The following is a 23,822-nucleotide window of genomic DNA, read 5'->3' on the forward strand; positions in this document are numbered from 1 at the left end:
CCTCCAGTGTCAAAAGAACCTCCCAAACCTAGGTCTTGTACCACTAAGAAGGACAAGGTTAATAGACAATAGGTGCAAGAGTAGGCCATGGAACATAAGCAGGTTCTCCTCCATGTCACACACCACCATGACTTGAAATATATTGCAGGTGACAGGGTCTAAATCCAGGAACACTTGCTTAACAGTACTTTTGGACAACCTCCACCAGTAGGATTGCAATAGTTTAAGAGGAAAGCCTTCCAACACTTTCTCAAAGGCAGTTTGGGATGGACAATAACTATCGGCTTAGCCAAGAATACCAAATCTGGAAAAATGCATTTTTAAAAAAGCTATTGTCTATTCTCCATATTCTTTGCTTCAATTTTATATTTCAAATTACATTTGCTGAGATCTATTGATGACCATCTTTGATTCATCCTTGTAGCTGAGATGGACATGGACACTTTCTGTTTTGCAATTTACATACAGGTTTGAGTAAGCTATCTGGTGATGACAAAGGACAGATTTAAGGCTGCATGACTCTATGAATCTTTTCACACCCCCTTCCTGAAGGTGTTGCCATATAATCTATCTCATTTGATTATTCAATTATTGCAATTTGGGTTTTTTCTACACTACTTCAAATTGCAGTACAATCTTTGTACCATTTTGTCACTGAGTATCTGTCATATTTATTGTAACTATACCATCACCATGTACAGTATACACTTTAAAAGCTTCATGCGAACATGAATTTCATTGCGTCCTGGTGTCAATAACAATAAACGAATATGAATCACCTTCTTACTAGACTCAAGCTGAAAAAAGAGTTGAAGACTCTCATCAGTAAAAAAATCAAGAAGGCTTCTGACAATTATCTTTCACTTTTAAAATTAATGAACATGATTCTGCTGATTTATTATTAATATTATACATAAAATATAAAGTTTATTAGAATATGATACTATTTGCAGATTGTTTCAAGCAGGAAGTAAATGAGAATCGTTGCCCTAGATTACTTTCAGAAGAATTTTACCAGTTATGCTGTTCATTTTATATCAGAACAGAAATAACACTTCTTAACAGTGCAGCTAAGAACTTTCACACCCCCTTCTTTGTCTGATTTTTAGATAAGCTCAACAAAATTAAACTAACAATTCTCAGACTCCGTGAAGGTAACTCTCACTTAATCTTTCCGAGTGTATCTGTCTGTCATATTTGCAAATCCTTTAATTCATTCACTGCAGGACATGACGAATCAATAGTCCCTCAATTAGAATATTCTATGTCATAAACAAACTTTCTGAAAAATGTTGATCCCTTAGAGTATGAACTTATTCACCTGACTGAAGTCTGATATCAGAGAAACATGCTGGTCTCAAAAACCATAAGATGTAGACCATTATTCTAACCGATGAAAACAAGCATGTCAAACACCCACTTCACTACCTGTCAGTGTTGCCACTTTCATGGAGTTATGTATCTCTGTTCTACAATATTGTTCAAATCCTTAACATTGTAAATCCTGCCCTGGTTTGTCCTAACAAAATATAAACATCACATCTGATTAAACTCAGTCTGCCATTCCTCATATGATTGACCCAATTGATCAAGATCCCATTGTAATCTTAGATAACCTTCATTGTCCACTACACCATCAATTTCCACAAACCTACTAATCATGACACGGGCATTGATATCTAAATCGTTAATATAAATACTAAACAACAGTGGTCCCAGCAACAATTCTTGAGGCACATCACTCGTTATAGGCCTCCATCTGCAAAACAACACCCCCTGTCTCCTACCTCCAAGCCAATTTTGTATCCAATTATCTATCTCGCCCTGAATTCCATATGATCTAACCTTCCAGACCTCCTTAGCATGGGGCACCTTCTCAAAGACCTTGCTAAAGCACACACAGACAACATCTTCTACCCTCATCAATATTGATCACCTGAGTTGAGCATCGTAAAATGTTCCTCCAGATTTAGGAACAGTTTCTATCCAACAGTTAACTGAACCATCCTCACACCCGCTGGAGTGCCGTCCTGATCTCCCATCTACCTCATTGGAGACCTTGGAACTATGGACATTATCTTGTGCTAAATGTTGTACCCTTTATCCTTTACCTGTACACTGCGGATGGCTTGATTGTAATCATGTATAGACTTTTATTTGACTGTATAGCATGCAACAAATGGCTTTTTTTGCTGTACTACGGTACACATGATGATTATAAACTAAACTCAATGTAAAACATTGAGAATAAACACTCAGGAGCAAAGAAGTTGCACAAGAAGATTGAAAGGGATCAGGAGTTTATTTTCCAGTGATCCTGCAGATGCTTACAAGATTTCCTCTGTCAGTCAGAAGGAGCACCTCCAAGTCAGAATGGTGTAGAATGAAATCCTGCACCCTAGAGCTGAACAAATAATCTAGGCTAATCCGTCAGAGAGTACCACTGGTGTGGTATTTCATATATTATTTCAAGCTGTAGCTTTCCTGCTATTTCAGGTGAATGTAAATTATCCTGTGGCGTGGCTCGAGTGAAGTTCTTCCCAGTACACTGAGTGAAGTTCATCACTTTGACCAACAACTCTTCACTTGTTTCATTGCCGCTTCTGGGAGTTTGCTGTGCACACATTAGAAGCCAAACTGACTACAAGTGTTTACATTTCAGAGAGCCAGTGGCCCAGAAACTGCTGACAGTTCTGTGCATCAATGTTAATATTTATCCTCGTAAGAGCCAGCAGGATTGGCACTCCTATACCAGTTCTGCCATGGCCCTGCAGAATAGGACCCTGCTGGAATTGCCTCAGATTTCCACCAGGGAATCTGTTCTGGGATGAGGTTTCACTTGGCACAGCACTTATTTCCTGTGAGATTGTACAACTAAGCGGAAGAATGCCCCAAGGGGGATTTTTTTTTTCCAATGAATGTAAACATTACTTTTTTTTTCTTGTTTCTAAATGTCAGAGATACTCCGAAGCATGAGAATATTCTGACTGGGGCTCGGAGCAGAGGGCGTGCCCTGTCGCCAGTCAACATTTCCAGGGTAGCTCCTCTACCCGGCCCACCCACCTGTCCCAGTCACGTTGCTGGAATACCTGAGGTCACGGAGAGCGTCGCCGCTTGGCTGTTGGATAAACAGGGCTGGAGAGATTACCTATGTGAGTGCGGACAGAGCAAGCGCGCAGCATCGACATTACTCGGAGCAAGTGTGGCTGGGGCCGGCAGAACGAACGCACACACCTGCCTTTCGTTGAGACGTGGTGATCTCCTGAAGTCATGATAGGTACTAACATTACATGTTTTGCCTTTTTTTTTTAAATGGTACCTTAATGCCCATTGGTGTAGGCGTCAAATGTTTTGCTGTTCCCCCCCTTTCTAGACCTCACCGTCATGTGTGATACAGAAATAATGTCCAATGAACCCAGCAGTCCAACGTCGCCTTACTACGGGGAGACGTCCGACTCGTACTACCGTGTAGATCGCTGGCAGAAACTGCGGACTGCCGTCAGGAAGCTGGAGTTCTGGGAAAACTTCAGCTCCGAATTGGCAGGCAGTGGCTTCTTTTCCAAAGTGTACAAGGTAAGAGAGACTCTGCCCACCCCATCCGAACGCCTTTCGTAAGTACGCACTTTACATTGTGTTTGCTGATCTCTTTTGTAAATCGGATTAATGCTGTGGAAATGAACAGTGAGCCGTTTGGAATTCATGGCAGGTGCACGACCATTGGGTGTGATAATGAGCCATTTATTGATTGGTTTTGTTTTGAGATATGATGTGGTCCTACAAATTATTGTGGTTTGTATTCTGACCTCATCAAATGTTTTGCCACTGGCAATTTTCAAAGAAAGTATTCTATTCTTGGTGTGTGTGTGTGTGTGTGTGTCCAGTTAGTGGAGCAGGAGTGGGACTCTCTGGACATTTTTATTAGTGTTAGAAATTTAACCCAGCAAAAACAATGTTAAAACCTCGTTTTGAATCTTGAAGCAACATGAATGATTACATTCCACCCTGCGCTCTGATTCTCCCCGCACCTTAGAAAATGCCAATAACGTACGTAAATAATAATGAGCCATGAGAAAATATAAAAGGGAGTAAAATATTTTGCTTCCCAAACTTGTTCTGCCACTCAGTGACTAATCTGTGACTTACTTCACAAAATGTTGTTGTAACTCAGCAGGTCAGGCAGCATCTCAAGAGAGAGGGAATGGGTGAGGTTTCGGGTCGAGACCCTTCTTCAGACTGATGTCAGGGGGGCGGGACAAAGGAAGGATATAGGTGGAGACAGGAAGATAGAGGGAGAACTGGGAAGGGGGAGGGGAAGAGAGGGACAGAGTTGGAGAAGTCAATGTTCATAGCTGGGCTGCAAGCTGCCCAAGCGAAATATGAGGTGCTGTTCCTCCAATTTCCGGTGGACCTCACTATGACACTGGAGGAGGCCCATGACAGAAAGGTCAGAGTGGGAGGGGGAGTTGAAGTGCTCAGCCACCGGGAGATCAGGTTGGTTAAGGCGGACTGAGCGAAGGTGTTCAGCGAAACGATCGCCGAGCCTGCGTTTAGTTTCGTCGATGTAAAGAAGTTGACATCTTGAGAAGTTGACATGAGCAGCGGATACAATAGATGAGGTTGGAGGAGGTGCAGGTGAACCTCTGTCTCACCTGGAAAGACTGTTTGGGTCATTGGATGGAGTTGAGGGGGGAGGTAAAGGGACAGGTATTGCATCTCCTGCGGTTGCAGGGGAAAGTGCCTGGGGATGGGGTGGTTTGGGTAGGAATGGACGAGTGGACCAGGGAGTTACGGAGGGAACGGTCTCTGCGGAATGCAGAAAGGGGAGGGGATGGGAAGATGTGGCCAATAGTGGGGTCCCGTTATAGGTGACGGAAATGTTGGAGGATGATTTGTTGGATACGCTGGCTGATGGGGTGGAAGGTGAGAACGAGGGGGATTCTGTCCTTGTTACGAATGGGGGGAGGGGGAGCAAGAGCGGAGCTGCGGGATGTAGAAGAGGCCCTAGTGAGAGCCTCATCTATAATGGAAGAGGGGAAGCCCCGTTTCCTGAAGAATGAGGACATCTCTTATGCCCTAGTGTGAAACACCTCATCCCGGGCACAGATGCGGTGTAGACGGAGGAATTGGGAGTAGGGGATAGACTTTTTGCAGGAGACAGGGTAGAAAGAAGTGTAGTCCAGATAACTGTGTGAGTCAGTGGGTTTATAGTAGATGTCAGTCACTAGTCTGTCTCCTGTAATGGAGATGGTGAGGTCCAGAAACGGGAGGGAGATGTCGGAGATAGTCCAAGTATATTTAAGAGCAGGATGGAAATTAGAAGTGAAGTGTATGAAGTCAGTGAGTTCTGCATGGGTACAAGAGGTAGCACCAATGCAGTCGTCGATGTAGCGGAGGTAGAGTTCGGAGATGGGGCCAGTGTACGTCTGGAACAGGGATTGTTCGACGTAACGACAAAGAGGCAGGCATAGCTAGGGCCCATGCGAGTGCCCATAGCTACGCCTCTGGTTTGGAGAAAGTGGGAGGAGTCAAAGGAGAAGTTGTTAAGGGTAAGAACCAGCTCTGCTAGGTGGAGGAGAGTGTTAGTAGATGGGGATTGGCTGGTTCTACGGGCGAGGAAGAAACAGCGGGCTTATCTGTGACTTACAATCTGTGACTTACAATGCCCTCCATAATGTTTGGGCCAAAGACCCATCATTTTTTATTTATTTCCCTCCGTACTTCACAATTTGAGATTTGTAATTGGAAAAAATGGTTAAAGTGCACATTGTCAGATTTTAATAAAGGCCATTTTTATACATTTTGGTTTCACCATGTAGAAATTACAGCAGTGTTTATACACGTCCCACCATTTCAGGGCACCATAATGTTTGGGACACAGTAATGTCATGTAAATGAAAGCAGTCATGTTTAGTATTTTGTTGCATATCCTTTGCATGCAATGACTGCTTGAAGACTGCGATTCATGAACATTACCAATTGCTGGGTGTCTTCTCTGGTGATGCTCTGCCAGGCCTGTATTGCAGCCATCTTTAGCTTATGCTTGTTTTGGGGACTGATCCCCTTCATTTCATAGCCACTAAAAGAATTGACCATTTTTTAGCTTTGTTGCTTTAGTAGTATGTTTGGGATCATTGTCTTGCTGTACAATGAATCGTCGGCCAATACGTTTTTGAGGCATTTGTTTGAACTTGAGCAGATCGGATGTGTCTATACACTTCAGAATTCATTATGCTACTACCATCAGCAGTTGTATCATTAATGAAGATAAGTGAGCCAGTACCTTAAGCAGCCATACATGCCCAGGCCATAACACCCCCACCACCGTGTTTCACAGATGAGGTGGTATGCTTTGGATCTTGGGCAGTTCCTTCTCTCCTCCATACTTTGCTCTTGCCAACATGTTGATATAAGTTAATCTTTGTCTCATCTGTCCGCAAGACCTTTTTCCAGAAATGTGGTTGCTATTTTAAGTACTTCTTGGCAAACTGTAACCTGACCATCCTATTTTTGCAGCTAACCAGTGGTTTGCACCTTGCAGTGTAGCCTCGGTATTTCTGTTCATGAAGTCTTCTGCAGACAGTGGTCATTGACAAATCCACACCTGACTCCTGAAGAGTGTTTCTGATCTGTTGAACAGGTGTTTGGGGATTTTCCTTTATCATAGAAAGAATTCTTCTGTCATCAGCTGTGGAGGTCTTCCTTGGCCTGCCAGTCCCTTTGCGATTAGTAAACACCAAATGAGGTTCCAAACAGTTGATTTTAGTAAGCCTGTATAACTGATGTCTCTAACAGTTTTATTCTTGTTTCTCACTCATTATGGCTGCTTTGACTTTCATTGGCACAACTTTGGTCCGCATGTTGATAAACAGTAATAAAAGTTTCCAAAAGTGATGGAAAGACTGGAGGAAAGACTAGGTGCTGAGAGCTCTCTTATACCTGCATTAAGGAGGCAATTAAACACACCTGAGCAATTACAAACGCCTGTGAAGCTATGTGTCCCAAACATTATGGTGCCCTGAAATGGGGGGACTATGTATAAACACAGCTGTAATTTCTACATGATGAAACCAAAATATATAAAAATACCCTTTAATAAAATCTGACAATGTGCACTTTAACCACATGTGATTTTTTTCTATTACAAATCTCAAATTGTGGAGTACAGAGGGAAATAAATAAATGATGGGTCTTTGTCCCAAACATTATGGAGGGCACTGTAGCTTCATGGTATGTTTGGCTCGTCTTTTCACAATGTCTTTCATTACCAGCAATCCATCAGACACGTATTTGAAATTTACAATTGAACAAATATTGCGGAAGAGTGTTGCAGACCTCATGTTTTGTTTAGTTTAGTCTAGAAATACATCATGGTAAGAGGTTCTTCAGCCCATCGAGTCCACGCTGACCATCAATTACTCGTTCACAGTAGGTGTTTGTTCTGTCACTTTCTCATCCACTCCCTACAATGTAGGGGAAATTTACAGAGTCCAATTAACCTACAAACCTGCACGTCTTTGTGATGTGGGAGGATGTGTTTGACAAGTTCAAACATACCATTTTGCCTCTGCTGTTGCAAGGTTTTTGACTCAAAATGTCAACATTCATCTTTTGCCTCCACAGATGCTGAGTTCTTCCAGCTTTCTATTTTTTTTTTTTTTTTTTCTAGATTTGATACCTGGACCAATTTAAAACAATTTCCCTCTTTGTACCTTACTTGTTTCATGGATTTTGTGTTTTATGACTGTTGGCAGATCAATTTCCCTCCTGGGATAAATAAAGTTCTATTGTATTGTTAAAGTATTGATATATTCAGGTTGAGTATAGAAGCTGAGATGTTATATTCTGGTTGTACAATATATTAGTGAGGTTGCACTTCGAATATTGTATGTTTTGGTCACCCTGCTGTACGAAAACTGTCATTAAGCTGGAAAGAGTGCAGAAAAGATTTAGTTCAGGTTAGTGATACGGTGTGATAACAGGCCCTTCGGCCCACCGAGTCCACACCGACCGGCGATTACCCATGCACTAGTTCTATCCTATATACTGGGGACAATTTACAGAAGCCAATTAACCTACAAACCTGCACGTCTTCGGAATGTGGGAGGAAACCGGACCCACCTGGAGAAAACCCATGCGGTCGGTCACAGGGAGAACTTGCAGCAACAGCTCCACCACTACACCTCTGCCGCCCCCTAAAGGGGGACTGAGGGCCTGAATTATAGGGAGAGGTTGGGAAGACTGGGATTTAATTTCATGGAACATAGGAGACTGAAGGGTGATCTTATAAAGGTGTATAGAATCACAGGGAACATAGATAAATTGAATACACAGTCTTTTTCCCCTGAATTGGTGATTCATGAACCAGGGGGCATAGGTTTAAAATGAGAACGGAAAGATTTAATAGGGACTTATGTAGCAACCATTTCCTCGCAGAAGGTGGGATGTATATTGAAGGAGCTGCCAGGGGAAGTGGTTGAGGCAGGTACAATAATAAAATTTGAAAGATCATGGGCACATACACGGATAAGAAAGGTTTGGAGGGATGTGGGTCAAATGCAGGTAAACAGAACTAACTTAAATGGACATCTTGGTTGGCATGGACAACTTGGTTGGTTGGCACGTTGGGCTAAAGGACTGAACGCCATGGTGTACGACACTATGATTCTAATGTGGGTAATATTTTCTGTTCCTGTCCATAAGATTTCAACACTTGGAGATGATAATACTTGTATGCACGTGCTAGCTTTATCCTTCTAGGTGGTAGGAGTTGTGATTTTAGGAGGTGCTATTGAAGCATCCTTAGTGAGTTGCCTAAAGTTAGATTGAACCGAGGTTCTTGATTTTTGCAGCTGTACTCATCCAAGCAAGTAGACAGTAATCTATTCCCAATTTGTACCCAGTAGATGGTGCAAATCCTTTTGTAGAGTTGGGAGATGTCACCTGCTGCAGACTGCTCAGTCGCTGGAATGCTTTAGTAGTCACAGTATTTATTTGACAGTGTTCCTTGTAAATTTGAGTACATCAGCCTTAAATAATGTGTGAAAGATACATCTTCTGGATGTGCTGGGACGCATCTTCAGTGATGTGACCTGGGGACATGGGGTGTTTCGGGTCTCACAACATCAGACACCCTCGCCCAGGCAACCCAGCCGGGGTTGATCAGGCCCCGACTTGTGTCCCAGCAGCAACTGCCCACGGATCAGCCCGCTTAATAACTACTCTGCAGAGTTTGCGAGACTCTGGTGCGTGGAGGGACTGGGCTCTGTGGGGTGAGTCCTGGCCGGGCTCCTCCTGCATCTCACCAGGTTCAAAGCCTGTGTGCTGCACCTCTTTCTCCTACAAATTACAGGGAATATAATTCTCTTTTAGTAATCACTCCTTGTAATTTAACACCGGGTAGCGGTCCATTTTAGATTTAATGTGCCACACTCCTTCCAATCTTGCCCAATGTGCAGTGCTCAGAACTACTTAAGTGTGATCTAACTTTTAGTTCAGTTTATTTGGGTTTAACTTGGGTTTCGTATAGTTGCTGCGTATTCGTACAGTTTCGTATTTCGTATAGTTGCGGCGAGGCACGGGAAACTCTATTCTTGTTCCGACCGGGGGGTAGATGTGGTTTGGGTTCCCTTCCCACCCTTGCAACTGCAGGAGATGTAACACCTGTCCCAAAGCCACCTCCTCATCTTCAACATCCTGTGCACCCGATGTGGCCTCCTGTACATCAGCAAAACCAAGCGTAGACTTGGTGACCGTTTCGACGAACACATGCTAGGTCTGCCAAGGCCTACTGAATCTCCTGGCAGATAACCATTTCAACTCCCTTTCCCATTCCCACACTGACCTTTTCTTGGCCTCCTCCATTGCCAGAGCGAGGCGACATGCAAACTGGAGGAACAGCACTTCATATTCCGCTTGACTCGAATATGATGGTATGAACATTGAATTCTCCTATTTTAGGTGAGCTCTAACAACCCCCTCCCCTCTCCTGGACTCGCACCTATTTCTCCCTTCCTCCTACCCCTCCTTCTACATTCCTTCCTTTGGCTTCACAATTTGCAACTCTTCAATCTGTCTGTCTCACACCTTTTGCTTTTCTGTCTGATCTTTCTTCCAACCATTTGTCTATTAAACACACCCCCCTCCCCCTCGACTCAGTCCACCCATTAGCTGCCACTCTTTGTCCTGCCTCTCATCTCCCTGTTTTCTCCTCCTCCTCCCCCCATCCCCTGCAATCCTTCTGAAGAAGGGTCCCAATCCAAAACATCACCTATCCATATTCTCCTGAGTTATCCATTTTCTGAGTTACTCCAGCACTTTGTGTCCTTTTTTCTCATAAACCAGCACCTGCAGTTCCTTGTTTCTACAAAAGAAATCAATATTTAATGAAGATATACCAAAAGGTGCATGCTAACATTGGTATAAAATTTCAAAGATCGCACTTTAAAACAATATTAAAACCTTCAATAAAACTATATTGTCAATAGTTAATTGATGTGCCGTTAATTAAATTATGAAGAAGCAATTAATCAAATGTTCTTTGAACCATAGCTGGTGTTCATGAAGAATGGTAATTAGATTTCATGGTATTATGTAATCATGATATTATTTAACATGGAAGTAACAGTCATAAGAGTTCCCAGCAAAGTGAAGTCAGGACTTCAAAAATAAATTTGCAGGCTAAAAGTTCAAATGTTTTTGTGAGACTACATTCAAATATTAGATGAACTACTCTCACAATTTGCAATACAAATTTTCCATTGTAAAGTATTCTGCAATATTGAGATACTAGTAAAAATGTTTTACTCCTTTAGAGCAAAATGGATTAAATTTATAAATGTTAATTTTGAAATAGTAGGTTTAATGATCTGTTTTAAAATTAATAGAGATAAATTTAACACAAATTTAGCAGAGTCTGGACCCTTCATCAGACTGATGGAGTAGAAATTGTCGACTAGTCTACACTTGATCTCGTTCATGTAAAGGAGGCCAATGCAGTAAACCAGGTTCAAGGAGGTGCATGTGAGTCTCTGTCTCACCTGAAAGGGCTGCTGGGAACCCTGGATGGATGTTGGGACATGTGGTGCATCTCCAGTGGTTGCAGGGGAAAGTTCTTGGGGATGAGATTAATTAATTACTTACCCACTGTACATTGCCCCTTGTGTAGGTGAGTGGCAGGAGAATTAGGGGGAGTTATGGGAGCATGGGAGAAACCATAGATCATGAGCAAATAAGCAGGGGAGTGAAAAGGTGGTTTGCCTTTGAGACCTGGCATGATCTTGATGGGCCAAATGGCCTTTTCCTTTGAAAATATGAAAATTTAAAATTTAAAATCATTAAGAGCTTCCTCACTGTTCTGAATGGTCAGATCTCCATTCTGTGCCCTGGATGATGAGAAACATCATAGTTGAATTAATCTAAATTTGTGCAGAGGTTTATTTGTCTTGGTGGGATTGTTATGAGAAACCATGAGTATAATATCTTTGGCAGACTACTTGGCCCAACGAGATTTTTGGCAGGAGACCTACAGCTTGAAATTTAAGGTTTAAATTGAAGTACGAGCATTGAAAACGGAATAAAAGTGACACTAAAAAAACTCATAAAATCAAAGGACACCCAGATTGTAAAAAGCGCTGGAGAATGCCAGTCGGTCAGGGAGCATCTGGGGAGGGAATGGACTAACTGTATTTCAAGTTAAGGCTGAGTCTGAAGAAGGGTTCTGAATCCGAAATATCACCTATCCATTCCCTCCACAGATGCTGCCTGACCCATTGGTTCCTCCAGCACTTTGTGTTTTGCAAACGATCTTGGTGCTTTATACAGCACCGCCTGTTGACAGTTCGACTCCCGTTTAATCCAATGTTAATCACCTTACTGACTTCCACACAGAGTGGCTGTATCAGGAACTATGGAGTGGATATGGATCACTAATCGCATGCAATAGACAAATGAACTTCACCCCAAAGTTTCTTGTTGATTGAAATATTGGCTGGAATCATAATTGCAGTTTCTCAAGGCATTTTTTCTGGGATCTATATGTTGAGCTGGGTGAGGCTATGGGCATGAGTTAAGAAACATGAAATTGGGTACCAAGCAAGAGAGATTTATGTTAGATAATTCCACAGAATGCACCCTTGAGGCAGGAGAGTATTTGCAAAGGTCTCGACTAGAAACATCACCCATTCCTTCTCTCCAGAGTTACTCCAGCATTTTGTGTCTACCTGAGCATTTACAAGAGTTATATATTGCCTTTGTGGGCTATGAGTATTTCTGTGACAGCTCAGGCTAGAAGCCATCATTAAATGGCTTTGAACTGGGTGGCTTGCAGGATCATCTGGAAATGTAGTTAACAGTTAACTAACTGAGTCTTGAATCACTTTGTCAGCCACTTTTCCTTCAATTAAGCTGATGGGTTTTTACTTACAAATAATTTATTAATTTAAACAAATTTTAAATTCCCAAACTGTGATTTAAATTTCTCTTAAATAGCCCAGGCTTCCGGACTATCATGGTCACAACTAAATTAGTTTAACCATATCCATAACATCGTTGATTGAAAATAATTTGTGAGCAAGTAAGCTTGACAAATTGAGTAGCATGACTTGGTCTGCAGTTCATTATGTTCTTATTAAAAGCTACTGAACCCACTGCATTATTGCAACACTATATTCAGCATTCTGGCATTTTTCTCTTTGCACTACCTGGTGTACGTGTATGACTTGATTGTACTCGTGTATAATATGATTTGCCTGATAGCACGCAAACACAATTTTTCAGTGCATCTTGGTGCAGGTGACCATAAATATACCAATACTAAAAGCAACGTACTGCAGGTGCTGAAACTCTGCAGTACGTTTCCACCGAGCCCACCGAGTCGACAAGACCAGTGATCCCCCTACACTAGCACTATCTTACACACTAGGTACAATTTTACCAAAGCCTATACATCTACACACCTGTACGTCTTTGGAGTGCGGGGGGGGGGGGAACCAGAGCACCTGGGGAAAACTCACGCGGTCGCAGGGAGAACGTACAAACTGTACAGACAGCACCTTTCGCCAGGATCAAACCTGGGTCTCTGGTGCTGTAAGGCAGGAACTCTATTGCTGGGCCATTGTGCCACCCTGTAACCTCCTATCTGGTTCTCGCCAAAATAAATCTGGTTCCACATGTACACTGAGGACAAACAGCTTGCACCGTCACCGTATTCAACCCCTCTATTGCCCTTGATATTGTAGTCAGCTTGTCCCTGGATAAATGGATACATCTTCCAGTTAATCAGTAGTCTTTGATCCTCTCTACAAACATCAATCCCTAGCTGCCAACTCATTGGCACACCAGGACCACTCTCCAAGACTGGATCAGAATGGTAGGGTGTCCTATTTGACACCTCCTGTCTCCTACTGCTGCTTCACATCGTCATCGTCTTCTGAAACCGTAACCACAGGTGTTTCCCCTCAATTATTCCCAAGATATCCTGGCGGATATTTTATTGCTCCAAGCTCTCGTAGAGTTAAGACCAGCAGAGATATGTCCAAATGGCTTGCACCATCTGTTGTATGCTGACCTTCATTGGTTTCTGATCCACCATTACCTCAGTTTCAAACTTATTATTATTATCCTTGTTTAAAATCCCACTAACCTTGAATGCTCTCAATGTCGCTAATGTGTTCCTTGCATACAGCCATTGCCCCAAGCAGTTAGGTGTACAGATCCCAGTAAAAATCCCTTGAGATTTGCAAATATGGCTGCAGCCAATGTTTCAATCAACAAGAAACTTTGGGCTGAGGTACATTGGTCTATTGCATGTGATTAGTGATCCATATTCACTCCATAGTTCCTTACATACTTAAACTGTATCATTTTTTCCATGCTTTTGCTCACTTACCCCTCATCCCTCTGTGACTTAACATCATATTTTGTTAAGTGTGATCTGGTATTGGTACATAGCCATTCGTTAATAATCAAAGAGCCTTGAAATGTGGAAGCTTTTCAAGGAAATGAAATAATAGCTGTCTAATCGCTAATAGCTTTCTAGACCAAAGAAAATGTACCCTTTTACTACCAATATTTCCTATTCAGATACAAAGACGAGATGTAACAATACACCCTCTAAAAAATGGTTTATAAATGTGAAGTTTTTCCTGGAGATTAAATCTGCACTACTTCCCTGGAGAGAGAATTTACTGCTACAAATACAGACGTACTTGCATATTGTATTCCTGTAGACAGGCTAATATTTCATATTGGAATCGGAAATGAAAATAGGCAGCAAGCACAAATAATTCTGTGTGCTCGTACATTTAGCTTTTTGTTGATTGCAAACAATATCCATGGTGTTTTGCTGTCATGGACAACAGATTGTATACTCATTGAAAGCTGACTTCATTACAATGCTGATAAAAAAGATTCATAAACAAAAGAGGGACTTTTCAGTCCATTAATTCCCACTCTGTTTCCTATCTTGTCAACCAGTTGCTAGTAGTCAGTATGTTCCCCGAATCGCACATGTTCTAATTTTACGCACTTAATCTTTTAGAACGTAGAATGCCCCCTCTCGCTACCAGTGCCTGTCAACTGATGCTTTGACCTAAAACATGAACTCCATTTATCTTTCCATGCGATGCTGCCTGATTATTCAACTTTATCTTACACTAAATAATATACCTTTATCCTGTATTTGTGCACTGTTGACAACTTGATTGTAATCATGTATAGTCTTCCCGTTGACTGGATAGGAGCACAACATAAAAGCTTTCTACACTTCCTCGGTACACCTGACAAAAATAAATTTGCTGAGTTTGTCCAGCACTGTTTATTCTTATTCCAGATGTTCTCCATTTGCAGTTATTTTTTATATTCATTTGCTGATTCTACTGAACCTTTAAACTCTTGGTTTTTGTATGCAGAGTCCTATTCTCGGGGCTCAGCTGGCTTCTATGTATCAACAATTATTCCCTTTGATTCTTCAGTCTGATGTCTGAAAAGGATTCGCTGCTCTTGTTTTTAAAATTGTTGCCACTTTGATCTACTTTGTGTTGATCTCCTCATCTGCATTTCTCTTCATTGAGCTCTGTTCTGCAGATAAAACATAGGTTTCAGGCACTTGCAGACAAAGGTTTTCAGTATTTCAGGGAATGTTTGCTTGTCAATTCTGTACCCTTTTATTGCCTTTTTGGTAAATCATAATCCCAACCAAACTCATCTCCATGCTCCTGGACCTAGGAGTTAGCATCCCACTTTGAAATTGGATCCTCAGCTTCCTGACCCATGGACCACAATAGTAAGTGATAAAACATTCACCATGATAATTCTCAACACTGGTGCCCCTCAAAGATGTGTTCCCACCCCATTACTATATTTACAATACACTCACAATTGTGCGGCCAAATTCTGCTCTAATGCACCATGAAAAGCATCCTACTGGCAATGGCTCTACCCAAGAATGCAAGAAATTGCAGGGAGTTGTGGATGTAGCCCAGTCCATTAAACCACCCTCTCCCCACCCCCACCCATTGACTCCATCGCCACTTCACACTGCCCCAGGAAAACAGCTAACATAATAAAGGATCACTTTAACTGAGTCACTCCCACTTTTCTCTCCCATCAGGCAGGAGATACAAAAGCTTGAAAGCACACACCACCAGATTCCAAAATGGCTTCTTCCCCACTGTTATCAACTACTGAAGGGAACTCTTCGAAGCAAAGAGATTAGTCTCGATCTCCCAATATACCTCGTTGTGGACCTTGCATTTGTTTTCTTTTTTTATCTGCATTCTCTCTATAATTGTAGCACTGTCGCACACCCCAACACTCCAGAGCCCTCCACAATGTTTGGGACAAAGGCCCATCATTTATTTATTTGCCTCTGTACTCCACAATTTGAGATTTGTAATAGAAAAAAATCAAATGAGGTTAAAGTGGACATTGTCAGATTTTAATAAAGGCCATTTTTATACATTTTGATTTCACCATGTAGAAATTACAGCAGTGTTTATACATAGTCCCCCCATTTCAGGGCACCATAATGTTTGGGCACCAGCAATGTCATGTAAATGAAAGTAGTCATGTTTCGTATTTTGTTGCATATCCTTTGCATGCAATGACTGCTTGAAGTCTGCGATTCATGGACATCACCAGTTTCTGGGTGTCTTCTCTGGTGATGCTCTGCCAGGCCTGTATTGCAGCCATCTTTAGCTTATGCTTGTTTTGGGCGCTAGTACCCTTCAGTTTTCTCTTCAGCCGATAAAAAGGCATGCTCAATTGGGTTCAGATCGGGTGATTGATTTGGCCACTCAAGAATTAACCATTTTTTAGCTTTGAAAAACTCCTTTGTTGCTTTAGCAGTACGTTTGAGATCATTGTTTTGCTGTAGAATGAACTGCCGGCCAATGAGTTTTGAGGCATTTCTTTGATAGATAGGATGTGTCTATACACTTCAGAATTAATTATACTACTACCATCAATAGTTGTATCATCAATGAAAATAAGTGAGCCAGTATTTCAGAAACCATACATGCCCAGGCCATAACACCCCCACCACCGTGTTTCACAGATGAGATGGTATGCTTTGGATCTTGGGCAGTTCCTTCTCTCCTCCATACTTTGCTCTTGCCATCATTCTGATATGTTAATCTTCGTCTCATCTGGTAAGTACTTCTTGGCAAACTGTAACCTGGCCATCCTATTTTTGCGGCTAACCAGTGGTTTGCACCTTGCAGTGTAGCCTCTGTGATACTGTTCATGAAGTCTTTTGTGGACTGTGGTCATTGACAAATCCACACCTGACTACTGAAGAGTATTTCTGATCTGTCAGACAGGTGTTTGGGGATTATTCTTTATTGCAGAGAGAATTCTTCTGTCATTAGCTGTGGAGGTCTTCCTTGGCCTGCCAGTCCCTTTGCGATTAGTAAGCTCACCAGTGCTCTCTTCTTAATGAAGTTCCGAGCGGTTGATTTTGGTATGCCTAAGGTTTGGCTGATGTCTCTAACAGTTTTATTCTTGTTTCTCAGTCTCATAATGGCTTCTTTGACTTTCATTGGCAGAACTTTGGTCCTCATGTTGATAAACAGCAATAAAAGTTTCCAAAAGTGATGGAAAGACTGGAGGAAAGACTAGGTGCTGGGAGCTCTCTTATACCTGCATTAAGGAAGCATTTAAACACACCTGAGCCTTAACAAACACCTGTGAAGCCATGTGTCCCAAATATTATGATACCCTGAAATGGGGGGACTATGTATAAACACAGCTGTAATTTCTACATGGTAAAACCAAAATGTATAAAATACCCTTTAATAAAATCTGACAATGTGCACTTGTCAGCACATGTGATTTTTTTTCTATTACAAATCTTGTATTGTGAAGTATAGAGGGAAATAAATAAATGATGAGTCTTTGTCCCAAACATTATGGAGGGCACTGTATATTGTGCACTCAGATTATTTCTTCCCTTTGCACTCCTGTTGTACTTGCGAATGGTTGTACTCGTGTAAGGTATAATTTAACTGGATTGTACACAATGTGTTTTTGCTATATATCACAAAATACATTTATGATTCAAATGAAGACATCAAATGTAATATCTTAATATTTGCAGACGTCACCATGGTGGTTGGGAGTGTGAGCTGTGAGGAGAGTTCCGAGTGATTTAACCAGGCTGCGTGAGTGGGTAAATGGTAGATGTAGTATAATGTAGATAAATGTGAGCTTTACTCAAGCAGATTATTTAACATCTGAATATTGTGAGATGGGGAAAGTGTAGATGTGATGAGACCTGTATGTCCATGTGGACCAGTAAATGAAATTAAGCATGCAAGTGCAACGAACAGATAAGAAGGGAAATGGTATGCTGATTCTCATAGTGCGAGGAAATGAGTTCAGGAGTAGGAATCTCTTGCAGCTCCTCAGTGAATCTAGACCTTGAGTCTAGAATCTAGACCTTATGTTTTTGTATGTCTGAAGGTATTCCAGGGGGAATGTGTTTTAACAAAATCTTTTCGAACAAGCAAGAAAGAAAGAAGAGAGGTTCAGAGATTGTCTTTTCTTTTAACCAAAAATAGATTTACAACACTATGCACAATACTAAATAATTCCAAAAAAAATCCCATCATCATAGTTCAAGTAAAACAAATGTTTTTAAATAACTATTTCCCCATCCTTATTAAGGATGCATTCCATCCCCCGCGGTGCCCAGTGGTCACGGAAATCCCCCAGGGTGCCCGTGGACAGCGTGTAGTCCTTCTCTAGTACCACCGGGACATGGATGTAACCCCGGAAAAGGGGCAGGCAGTCTTGGTAGGTGAAGCCACGGCCATACCACGCTGGAGTGATTACATTTAGGAATAGTCACCGCCAGAATTGGATGAGAGCAAATGCAAACAAGTTGAAGGGCTGGAGATGATTACTGAGGTATGAAATTATGAACCTATAATGGGTTTTGAAAATATCGTTTAGACTTTTAAAACTGTGGTGTTGTTGAGCTAAAACCCAATATTGGTAAATAGTTGGGACGTGGAGTGAAGGAAGTTGGTGGCATTGAGATGTCAAATGACCTGAGAGCAGACAGAGAATGAAGTACTTGTTGGGGGAAAGGGGAACATGGTTGCAAAGCCTCCAAAAGTGAGTTGAAGTGGCCTTAAAATCGCCATTTTTGTGAGATGGGAAGATCAAATAAAAGATTATGAAGATGATGTGGAAACTCTGTATGGAGGTAGAAGTTAAAGGAGAATGGAAGGAGGACTGGCTGACTTGAAATGAATGAATATCTCAATCTTTGAACAAATATAAGTATCCTCTTAATAGAAATAAACTCAATAATGTGAACGGAATGGGGAATTTGAAGGCATATTAATTTAGGGTCCCATCCATCCGGTTGATGGAGCTGAGAGTCTCCTTTCACCACTGTCTTTAATTCCTTAAATAAATTATGATAATTTAATGATGTTATTAAGAGAAACCACAGGATTGCTGGAGCAGCTGGTAGAAGCATTTGTGATTAATTTAGAATAGGGTCTCTTCTGTGCACATGTCAATAGTTTCTTATTGAGGCTGTTAAAAGGCTCTTTATTTCAAGCTGTGAGTGCTGTTGCTAATGAAAATAAAAGTTGAATAGCTTTCTATCTGAAAGCACCATTAACCCCAAACTTAATAAATATTTTAAAAACCCCTACTGTATCTTGATCATCAATTCCAATAAAATGTTATCGACCCGAAATGTTAACTCTTTCTCTACCTCAGATGCTTGATCTGTATTTTTCCAGCGTGTTCTTTTTTTACTGCCATTCCAAGGTTTGATGATAGGAACAAAACAACTGGTTTTAGCTAGGCAACTAAATATATTTATTCACACTCAACATGTTTCTTAATGACAGTGTATTTGGACTGTTCTTAATTTGACTGGTTACCTATAAAATAATCTTTTAAAATTAAAATATCTAAATGTGTTTTTCACATTTTCCCTCATCTCCTTTTAGATCCAAATTACCACCTTCGTTTTCCCTCACTAACTGAACATTATTCAGTAATGAGTGAAGCATTTAAACGTCACCTATTCCTTCTCTCCTGAGATGCTGCCTGACCGGCTGAGTTACTCCAGCATTTTGTGATACCTTCGAAGCATTTAAACTTGCACTTCTTCATTCACACTTTGCACACCGGAACAAGGATTTTTCAGTCTGACTGGTTAAAGAGATGCAAGTTTGTTTTCCATGTTCTTGCAGGTGTTGGATTCTCTGCAGGGGATGCTAGCTTTCAACCACAACTGTGTTGCTGAGTAACAAGGTTAAAAACAATACAGAGTACATGTTCATGTACAGTGAACATGCCAATGAGTGTCTGTCCCTGGCATCGAAAAACATGGGCATAAAGTACTTTGTCAATCAACTCTTGTTTCTTTCATGGGACCTATCTTATAAGTTTATCTCACTTTTACAACAGGTGACTCACAACACAACTCAAAAAATAATGGTGGTAAAAATTTACAAGAAGGACGTTGACCAAGATGTCATTGTACGCGAGATTAGTCTTCTCCAGAAACTCTCTCATCCTAACATTGTCAGGTAAAATTGTGTTCTTTTTTTTTTGCAGCAATCCTGATGATTTATTACAAAGTTTAGTAATGGAGACTTAATTTTATAATTACCATTTTTTTTAATGCAATCACATCTGCTTGTCTCAGAAGTCGCTAAACAAAAATAAATTGGATTTCATTTGTTTTTTGGTTGTTATATTATTGATGATGTTGAAATTTTGCTCATGTTCTGTTGCTGTAGCAGATATTTACTTACAACGTGTAAGCTTGTGGGACCAATTGAGTGGATTTTAAGGAGTCGGTATTTAAGATTCAGGGACAATTAATTCCCAGCTGTTATCAGGCTTCTCATCTCACCAGCTAGAGTGCGGTCCCACCCTCCCATCTACCTCATTGGAGACCTTCGAACTATCTTTAATCAGACATTATTGGACCTTAACTTGCCCTAAACGTTATACTCTCTCCTGTGTCTGTGCACTGTGGACGTTTTGATTGTAATCATGCAAAGGCTTTTCTTTGACTAGATAGCATACAACAAAAAGCCTTTCACTGTACCTTGGTACATGTGACAATAATAAAACTAAACTAAACTAGTTTAAACTGGATATTATTGACAGGCTCCTTTTCCTGAAGAACATTAGTTATTTATTCCACCTAATTTCACAATATGCTGATTAATTTACAGAGTTACATTATTACCAGCCTCTTAATATCTTGGTCTTATAAAACAGAAAATGTTAGAAACCTTCAGTAGGTCAGGCAATGCCGTGAAGAGAGAAAAACAAAGTTGGTGTTTCAAGTCAGCGACCTTTAATCAGATTGAATATTTTTAGCACTTTCTGCTTTTGTTTCAGACATTTTTCCAGCAACTGCAGTTTTCTCCTTTATAATTATCTTTTTCAACAGTTCAACAGAGCTTTATTTGTCCTTCGGTACCTAGGTACCGAACGAAACTACATAGCAGTCACACAAAAAAAAGAACATAAGACACATGACCCCAACACAAACGTCCATCACAGTGACTCCAAACACCCCCTCACTGTGATGGAGGCAACAAAACTTCCACTCTCTTCCCCACGCCCACGGACAGACAGCTCGTCCCCGACCGACCCGCACAGTCCCCGCAAGGGAATGGGAGTCCCCGCGGCCGAGTTGCACCGTGCGCTGAAACGTCTCGCGGCCGAGCCAGGCGATGGAAGGCCCCGCGGCCGTACCGTGCGCAGCTAAGTCCTGCGGCCGAGCCGCGCCGGGCGATGGAAGGCCCCGCGGCCAAGCCGCACCGGGCACTGTTAAGTCCAGCGGCCGAGCCGCGCCGGGCGATGTTAAGTCCAGCGGCCAAGCCGCACCAGTGATGAAAAGTCCCGCGGCCGAGCCGCGCCGGGCGATGTTAGGCCCCGCGGCCGAATCGCACCGGGCGCTGAAACGTCTCGCGGCCAAGCCGCACCAGCGATGTTAGGCCCCGCGGCCGAGCCGCACCGGGTGATGGAAGGCCCCGCGGCCAAGCCGCACCGGGCACTGTTAAGTCCAGCGGCCGAGCCGCACCGGGCGATGTTAAGTCCAGCGGCTGAGCCGCACCCCGCGCCGTGAGGAAGAGACCTAAAAGAGAAAGGTTTCCCCCACCCACACCACCACCCCCCACACATACACAACCAAAAAAAAAAAAAAACCATCCCAACACCGACACACAACAAAAAAAAAGGAAAAAAGACGAACAGACTGCTAGCGAGCCGTAGCCGTTAGGCGCCGCCACTTCCTTTGATTTCTACACGCCTTCAATCAGTTCAGATGTATATCTCTTGTGCTTATTACATAATTCCAAAGTAACAAAGGTAGAATGATGACTTCACATTGCTGTTTTCTGACCCTGATTGTAAAAGCCACCTCCCTTGGCAGATGCATGCTCATTTATGGAAAATTCCTACAGTCGTTCACATGCAATTGGACTTTGAATAGGATGTACCTGAAATTTGTCATTTATATGCTGCATGAATTATAACCTAAAGTGTGCAGATCTACATTTTTTTCCAGAAGTGAAGAGATTAAGATTTTTTTTAAGGGGATTGTGAAATTTGAAGAATAAAATATGAAGTATTCAACTTCTTGTTATTAGGTGCTTGCTCAAATTCGGCTTGTCAAACCTTTAAGTTATTGTAAATGGTTTGGAGTTTAAGAAGGGGGTATTTTGTTGTGTATTATACAGCAAGAACACAGGCCCTTCGGCCCAACTTGACCATGCCAAAGAAGGTGCCTACGTGAACTAGTCCCATTTTTCTTGGAATATTTCCTGTCCACACATCTGTCCAAATATTTTTTTAAATATTATAATTGTTCCCGCCTCTACCATTTCCATGGGAGCTTGTTCCCTGTGCCCTCAACCCTGTGTTTGCCCCTCGAGTCCCCTTTTAATCTTTCCCATCTTACCATAAACTCTAGTTTTAGACTCCCGTAACCTGAGAAACATGTTGCGCGTATCGACCCTTCCAATGCTCATAATTTTATAAACATCAATAATGTTATCCTTCAGCTTCCTTCACTCCAGGGAAAACAGTCGGATCACTTTCCAATGGCTCATTGTAACTTAAGCCCTCCTGTAATGGCTGGCATCATGGTAAATCTCTTTTGCATCCTCTCTTAACCGCATCCTTCCTTTAGCAGTGCCCAGGACTGCACACAATGCTCCAAGTGTCAGCAAAATCTCCTACAGCTGTAACATGACATTCCACTTTTTGTACTCTATATCCCACCAATAAAGACAGGTTTGCCACACACTGCCACCACCTCTCTACTTATGTTGCCACTTTCAAGGAACCATCGACCTGTATCACTAGGTCTCTCTGTTCAACCACACTCCCAGGGCCCTCCCTTTCACTATCATATCCTGTGCTAGTTAACTTAAAACTAGTCTGAGTTGAATTCCATCTGTCATTTCTTTGCCTGCTTTCACAGTTAGTCTAGAGCACGTTGTAACTTTAGACAACCTTCACTGTCCATCATACTACCAATGCTGGTGTCATTCGCAAACTTACTAATCATGCCACCTACTTTCCCATCCAAATAATTTATATATATATATATATGTATATATACACATACCAGCGCTGCCGTCGCAGCTGCGGCTTGCCTGCAGTCCGTCTGTCTTTTGTGTTTTTTGTTGTTTTTGTATGAATTGTAGTTTTAATATGGTGTAGTGTTTGTATGTTATGTTTGGGGAGGGAACGGGAACTGGAACTGTAAAATTCTCTCTCCCGAACGGAGACGCGACGTTTGTTTCTGTGTCGTGTCTCCGTTCCCGTTGCGGCCTACCACCGGCCATGCACCTGGGACCACCTGGGGCTCTGGTTCGCAGAGCCCGCGGCCCGGACTCACCACCTGCGGCACTGGCTGCCTGCGGATGCTGCGGGAGCGGCTGCGATTCGTCTCCGGAGGCTCCGGCGCGGGCCGCGTGGACGTCGGAAGCTCGCAGGCCCCTGGATGGGGGCCGACATCGGGAGCTCCGGCAGCGACAGCGTCTTCGCCCGCCCCGAATCGCGGGGCTTGGGTCGGCCCGCCGCGGACCTTTCACCGTCCGGCGCGGCCTGGAATAGGCCGTGGACCTTTCACCGTCCGGCGCGGCGCTCCAATGTCGGGAGCCCCGACCGCCCCGACGTGGCAACTTCAACAGCCTGACCGCGGGAGAAGACGGCAGGGAAGAGAAAAATACATTTTTGGCCTTCCATCACAGTGAGGAGGGACTGGAGGAGACTCACTGTGATGGATGTTTCTTTTTGTTTGGTGTTAGTTGTGATTGTATGTGTTA

The 23,822-nt window shown here is 42.3% G+C and overlaps 1 protein-coding gene across 1 annotated transcript in view; it reads left to right on the top strand.

Annotated features, from left to right (window-relative positions):
- LOC144608506 (dual specificity testis-specific protein kinase 2) overlaps nt 1-23,822 on the top strand; it is an 83,888-nt gene that overhangs the window by 33,517 nt on the left and 26,549 nt on the right. The window contains exons 2-4 of the mRNA XM_078426357.1: nt 2,959-3,277; nt 3,374-3,573; nt 19,933-20,054. Coding sequence (XP_078282483.1) covers nt 3,271-3,277; nt 3,374-3,573; nt 19,933-20,054 — 329 coding nt within the window. The 5' untranslated portion in view covers nt 2,959-3,270. The remainder of the gene's footprint in view (nt 1-2,958; nt 3,278-3,373; nt 3,574-19,932; nt 20,055-23,822) is intronic.

The sequence above is a fragment of the Rhinoraja longicauda genome, chromosome 31 (assembly GCF_053455715.1).
Source record: "Rhinoraja longicauda isolate Sanriku21f chromosome 31, sRhiLon1.1, whole genome shotgun sequence".
Lineage (NCBI taxonomy): Eukaryota > Metazoa > Chordata > Chondrichthyes > Rajiformes > Arhynchobatidae > Rhinoraja > Rhinoraja longicauda.